A 7,500-nucleotide genomic window follows, 5' to 3' on the forward strand; every position below is an offset into this window, starting at 1 on the left:
GAATGAAGACAACGTGGCGACACTAGTGAAATAATCATAAATACCGACATCCAAATGAGACTAAGACACAGACTGCACTGACGCGCGTTTGAGCAATGATATTTCATGCTCGCAGTGTAGATGAACTTTGTACATCGGCGATGGATCCCAAGTCTAAACAACCTAACTGCAGCCACCGACGAAGTGTATTGACGCATTATCGCCGTCTGACGTAATTTTTAGCACACAGCACACAACTAAGAGAGCATCAGTTGACGTCACTGAAATGCCAGGGAAGTTTTTCAGTGTTGCATAAAGTAGTGAACAGGGGACAAAACAATTAAGGATGGGGATCATCGTGTGTGTGTGTGTGTGTGTGTGTGTGTGTGTGTGTGTGTGCAGACGGCGCGAGCGCACCCGTGTGCGTGTGCATGTATGTATGTCAGTCAGTGCGCGCGCACATGACGTGCCTCGTCTGGTCTGTGTATGTCAGTGTACATATGTGCTTTTGTTTGTCCATTGTTGGGGCAGGGGTGTTGGGGGTGGAGGTCAGTTATCTACAATGCCGGTGTACGCAGCATGTAAGCTATGGTAAAATCTATGTGTGTGCGTGTGTCCATGTACTATGTGTGCTGGTGTGTTGCCGGAGGGGTTGCCATGCCTATCATCATTGGAGTGAATCTGGTTATGCTGGTTTTTGCCGGTTAACTTATCTATTCATTTATTATTATTATTATTATTATTATTATTATAATCCAAAATTGCGATAAGAATCGATCTGATCAACTGAAACATTGTAATTGACTACGGCAGCTATACTCAAGGCAATGCATAATGCTCAGTTGCCGCCGGCAGTCACGGTCAGTGGCACAACTGAGAATTCGTCGGTCAGTTGGATCATCAAGACCAATAGTATTGTCTGCCGGATATGTGTGCCGGTGTGTGTCACGGTGTGTGTGTGTGTGTGTGTGTGTGTGTGATTCCACGTGACTGGTCAGTTCTGTAGAACGGCAGACCACTGAGTGACTAAAGCCGGAATTCATTTTTCGTCACGTTTTAGTAAAACAACAGCCGCTGAGAAATGGAATCAGTGAGTTGGAGGCCAGGAAGGAGTCAGTGTGTGTGCTGCAAGTGTGACGACAGCAGCATTCAATTAAGGCAGCCGTCACTTGAAAAGTTCACTGCCAGCCAGCTATACTGTTTTCTGGGCCACTAACAGTGTTGTTTTGTTTTCTGGTTTTGTTGTTGTTTTTTCCCCCTCTATACATGCGCTCTCCCAGTAAGTCCGTAGCGACGAACGATGGCCATATTAGCCCCTGCGACATATTTCAGTTATCCTGATCCCAGTGAACTTGTGAGATGAGAAACGCCGGCCGGGCCTTTCATTATCCGGACAGATGAAAAAAAACAAACAAACCCTTTTGTCATCAGATACATACACATGATATAGGCATGCAGTGGTGTCACGGCGGTCGCGGCTACAGCCGTTGTCGTAAGTCTCACCCCCACCCCGGCCATTTTCTTCACGTTTTCAGTGCATACCGTGGCCGCTGATTTCAGACTCGGAAATAGCCATCGGGGCGTTTTTCCGAGTCAGTGCGGCATGCAGTTTCGCCCGCCCATCTGACTGACTCGTTTACGCCGCGTAGCTCTCACATCTGTGTGTGCCGTGTGTGTGTGTGTGTGTGTGTGTGTGTGTGAGAAAGAGGGAGAGAGAGAATGCCGGCTGTGTGTGTCACGGTGTGTGTGTGTGTGTCGGTGTGTGTGTGTGTGTGTGTGTGTGTGTGTGTGTGTGTGTGTGTGTGCGTGTGTGTGTGACGGGTGTGTGTGTATGTGTATGTGTGTGTGTGTCGGTGTGTGTGTGTGCCTGTGTGTGCGTGCGTGTGTGTGTGTGTGTGTGTGTGTGTGTGTGTGTGTGTGTGGATCTCTCACACATACACATATCCGCGCACGTGCTCACCAACATAAACACACTCGCTCGTGGGGCAAACACGATGTGCACGTAAACTGACATGACATGTGTGTGCATACGCCTCTGAAACAGAAAAATGCACACATACAAATTCGCGCGCAGATCGACAGACGTGCACTCGCGTGCGTACAGACATGGTCACTACTTCACATTTAGACGAACACACACGCTGTGTGCGCACATACATCACCACGTCGCGAAGGCAAGACAAAAACGCTGTCTCAAGTGAAACTTGATTCCAGGGACATAACTCACCAATTCTTTGTTGAGCCTGGTTTTGTTTTGAGCAAAACACACGAGGAAAACCATTTGTCAAGATTTACCGGGAGATATATACTGCAAGGATTCACGCAGTTTTGAATGTGGTTCTTCATTAAAAAAAAATGTTACAAGCACATACCAACAACGACAAGGACATTACCAAGTGAATTAACTCCCATATCGCATGACGCTAAAATAACCTCCCCGGAAGAAAATAGCAAACTTGAGCGGCTGGCACATTGCAAAACTTCAGTGAGAGAGTTATGCGGACTTAGCGATCAGTAGCTAGCAGCACATTTTCACACACATTGTGCGCCGAGTTGGTACACACATGAGAATGACTGCCGAGATAAGAAAACAGTCGTGCCACTCCTCGCGTTAGTCGCCAGTCGCAGTGTGAGTGTCGGAGAACGGGCATCTTCATCTTTGTGTGGAAACTTGAGTTCCAGTGACGACGTCTTAGCTTTCCGTACTCTCCGTTGTGCAGACGACTTCTGCTTGGTCTGGTTTTGGGTACGGGGCGGGTGTCGCCTAGTTTCAGAATCATCTGGACTGGTCCATTCCGATTTCCTTCTTCGTGATGTTTCTAAAGCCGGTTTTTTTTAAACCGGGTTTTGGAACTTTATTCTAATGGAGAAAGTTCATAGGAAAACTTTGCGATCTTTTTGATACACCCCAAATCAACAAGATGGCGGCGCCCATGGTCAACGGGGGCCCCCCCACTCCAGACATCGTGGAGATTTTTCGGCATTTGGAGCGAGGACTGGTCACCACGATTTTTTTCTACAAAAAGAAGCCAGAGAGAAGAACCCTTCGCGTCCAGCTGGAAACCAGACAGCTACTATGGATCAAAGCTCAAGGGGCGAGACCCGAGGGAACAGGTAACAACAAATTTGTAAACAACTTACGAACCAGCAACAAAGTTTCTATTTTTGGTATTTGGAAATTAAAAAGTTATGAAAACGTTACTCTTGGCAGAGAACTTTCTGTCCCTAACCAAGAGTAACAGTAGTAGTTCTACTAGTACTACTAGTACTACTACTACTACTACTACACACACACACGGGTGCACATACACACACACACACACAAAACGCGCCTTGATCTTTTCTTTTGTGATAGGATTTAGCAGTTCTGTTACATAAAACACGTATATTGTTCTATAATGACTTACAAAATGATCAGTTGATAGTTTATCAAAAAATTCTTTTTACCATGACTTACAAAATGATCAGTTGATAGTTTATCAAAAAATTCTTTTTACCATATATTTTTTAGTTGGCATCTGAGCACTGTTGCAAATTATACCAATAAAATTGCTCCTGCTTTGTCTTTGTGGATGTCTTCACTAAGCTACGCACTATGACTGTCTTACTGTTTGTCCTCCCCACCTTGATTTCATATTAAAGAAGAAGTAAAAAACAAAACAAATACAAACAGAAACAAACACACATGCACACACACACAAAACATCAACAACAACAAAAAGCCCAACAACAACGAACAAACAAACAACAACAAACAGTCCACTGTTGGCTGCCACTCTCGCTCTTTCACTGCTCTGTACTCCTGATACTACTGTGTAGAGCTAGTCTGTCAGCTTCAACTAAAATATATATATATCCCAGATTTTCTTCACCGTAAGCATACATTCTGTTCCTTCAACATTTCAGTTACATCCTAAACTGGTAGCGTGTGCGTGCGCATGCACGCACACATATGTTTAAGTGGAAAACCATATCATATTTTAATCCCTTGACTGCTTGAGTGCCCCAGGACTGAAATTTCCATCTGCATCATTGTAGGAATTCTTGCAAAGTCATTACATTCATGTGATATTGTCATGATTGAATAGTGTGTCCATTTTCCTTTAAGAAAAGTATAAGTTACATATGTAATTTGCAGGCTAGAATGTTTTGAATAAATTATTACCCTCTGTGATCAAAACATCCTGTAGCAAATAGTCGTCGTTGAGCATGAAATAGGCTTTGTACTGAAAGGGTTAATTGTCAGACTACAGATCCATGACAGTGGAGTTCACAAAAACAAAAGGAATGAACACATTGAAAAGAAAATACAAGGATGTTCATTTAAGTATGTGGACAGTGATAAATATTCTAGGGGTGTGTGTGTGGGGGGGGGGGGGGGGGGGGGGGGGGGGGGGGGGGGTACTTTCTTTTTGTTAAAAAAAAAAGAGTTAAATATTTATATTTTTTTAGTGTATCATGATTGTTGTGAGCTGTGAAACAAATGCTTGTTGGTATGATAGATACTACAGTTACATGCAACTTTTTAAAATTAAGCAATTTATTACTTAAACAGTGAATGTGGACTTGCGAGCAACATGTGAAACCACAAGAATTGAATACTACTTTTACTGGGCACATTCCAGCTGTCATCAGCTATGACTGGTCACCGCAAATTAATTGGAAAATTGTTCATTAATTATAGACTTGATTAATTCTGTGTTATTCTTTTTGTTGTTGTTAGTCTGTGTTATTCAACTTGTTGTGCAATAAGTCTGAAAGAAAATATTCTTCGCTGCATGAACTGAGAAAGGGTGAAAAAAGAAGAAGAAAAACTTAAGTGTATTATAAATTGATATAATTCTGAATATTACTGTGTTGCACTATGAGAGAGCTTACAGTGATTAACTAGTGCTGTACCCTCCAGTAACATAGTGACAGTCTCACACTCAGCACTTGATTAGCTTGTCAATGAAAGTAACTGGGATCATCAAGCTGCTGGTTACACACACACACAGTGTGGTTTAATAGTGATGAACAATCACATCATTGTAATTAGTGAGCTGGAGCAAGTGTCAGGAAACTGGAAACAAGGCAGCCAGCATACTCTGTATTCAGCTTGTGTTCATGGATACTGTGACCTGGAATACAGTTAAGATTGGGTCCAATACTGTATCACAGGCTCTGCTGCTCAGTATCTGTCGGAACTTTTCCATACATTCCCTCCAGAACTCTTTGATCCTCACTGACACCAGGCTTTTTCAGAGCTCTTCCTAATTTCGCACACAAACAACATGGCCAACGAGCTTTCTCTTTCTCAGCAGCTAAACTCTGTAACTTTGTGTCATATTTCCTGCACAGTCAGTCCCAAGAATCTTTCAAGACAGGCCTGAAAACATATATTCTCTTTACCCATTACTTTGATTATGATTAAGGCCTATCCCTCCCTACCATTTAAGAATGTGCTTTTTCTATCCAAACTTATGACTTGATTGTGATGTGTGTGCATGAGGACAAAGAGAGGTGGTGTGGGTGTGGTTGCCTCTCTGTGTGTGTGTGTGTGTGTGTGTGTGTGTGTGTGTGTGTGTGTGTGTGTTTACAAGTGTGTGTGTATGTGCTTGCATGTGTGTGTCTGTCATGTCGTGTGTCTATGTGTGTGTTATGTGTGTGTACGCACGCATGTGTGTGTATGTGTGTGTGTGTATGTTATGTGTGCGCATGTGTGTGTGTGTGTGAACACTGACGTTGTTGCTTACACCATACTATATTAATCATACATATTCCATATAGTTTCTTTGGTATTTTGTGATTACTGTAAAGCACCTTGAACGTTGGAAGGCGATGTAGATTATTATTATTAGTGGCAGTTTACATTAATAGATATTTTGACTAAACATACAGTACATATGATATGTACTCAAAACACTTTTTTTTTTTTATTGATTGAAAAACTTTATTTCCAAGGGTAACACTAACAGGTTAACTCATCAAGCAAATTATTATCGGATGTTATTTTTTTCAGTCTGGCCCTTGCATCATGGAAACTGTCCTAAAACTTCCAGTTAAACAGCAATACTGAGTCAGTAAATACCCAGTTCTAATAAAAGAGGATGTATTGCATATTGTACTGACTGTTGTATTGTTATTAATTACTTTTTGTCTCAAATTTATGTGTGTGAAATTCGGGTTGCACTCTCCCTGGGGAGAGCATGTCACCAAAGTGCAAGCACCACCCGTTCTCTCTCTCTCCCCCTCTCTCCCCCTCTCCTCTCTCTCTCTCTCTTTCTCTCTCTCTCTCTCTTCTTTCTTTTTTTTTTCCACTCTGTCACTACTTTGATGTAGTATCCAAATGGATTTTTCAACAAAATTTTGCCAAGGACAACCCTTTTGTTGCTGTAGGTTCTTTCATGTGTGCTAAGAGTATAGTGCACAAGGGACCTTGGTTTATCATCTCATAAAGTGACTAGACCCAGTTCACCACATAAAGAGTGGAGAAAAAATGATTGTCCACATACTGGTCTCTAAGCCATGGACACTGGCTTCCTGGAAAGTTGGGCACATACCCACGAGGCCACTGCTTCACATATGCATCGCATGATTAAGATATGGCAAGTTATGACACATGATTTTACACAGTGACATGCATTTGCTTCCCCCGCCCCCCCAATCCCTTTGCAGTCTAAACTTGACATTATTTATCTACTTGTGCACATAACACACGCACACACGTACACACACACACACACACACACACAAACACACACACACACACACACATACACACACACAATCATTTTACAAATTTATGTGCAGAGGAAGTGAAATGTTTGGTTTGTAATATGCATGTATACATGTAGGAATACAGGAAACAAAATCAAACAGCCTTCCCGGGTTTGAACTCCTGACCACAGAGCACAGCTCTGAAAAAAAACCAAAAAAAAACTGACTTAGTCACTGACCAGCTTTGCTTACCAGCTATGGGTTCCATTCATCATTTGATGGCAGGAAGAATGGTCGGCCATAATACTGGCACAATGATTCATTAAAAGAAAAGATGAAGAAGAGAAATGAATTTGTGTATTTTCTATTTACGGGTTTGTTTTCCTTCTAGTACCTCCAGTATGTGGGAACAGAGAGCAACATATTAACTTTTGCCTTACGTTGGCTTAACAAAAAAAAGAAAAGAAAAGATACTTGTAGAGTATAACTGTAAATGTCAACCTGGCTAATTTTGTTTATAAATTATTTCTGCGTGTTTGCAAGACTTTTAATATCCTCTTGCATAAAAAAGCATTATATATAAAAAAAAAAAAAGAAAAAAAAAAAAGAGCAAGAACTGTAGAAGCTGGATTATGCTGCTAATAAATTTGAAGCTCTTCTGTTTCCACGAGTGTGGTCTATCGATTTCCAGCATATTTATTCAATGAGGTGGAATGTTGGTCTAGTGGTAATGCATACGGCTGTAAAGTGAGAGATTCTAAGCACACAAGTTCGAATATCACAGTTCACACTTGCCAGTATTAACTCCCTCTCCATAAGACC

General features: G+C 41.9%; 1 protein-coding gene across 1 annotated transcript in view; it reads left to right on the top strand.

The window, feature by feature from the left end:
- Positions 1-2,428: 2,428 nt before the first annotated feature.
- LOC143286151 (1-phosphatidylinositol 4,5-bisphosphate phosphodiesterase gamma-1-like) overlaps positions 2,429-7,500 on the top strand; it is a 66,377-nt gene continuing 61,305 nt past the window's right edge. Inside the window, exon 1 of the mRNA XM_076593755.1 lies at positions 2,429-3,093. Coding sequence (XP_076449870.1) covers positions 2,901-3,093 — 193 coding nt within the window. The 5' untranslated portion in view covers positions 2,429-2,900. The remainder of the gene's footprint in view (positions 3,094-7,500) is intronic.

Source organism: Babylonia areolata, chromosome 9, assembly GCF_041734735.1.
Source record: "Babylonia areolata isolate BAREFJ2019XMU chromosome 9, ASM4173473v1, whole genome shotgun sequence".
NCBI classification, from domain to species: Eukaryota; Metazoa; Mollusca; class Gastropoda; order Neogastropoda; family Buccinidae; genus Babylonia; species Babylonia areolata.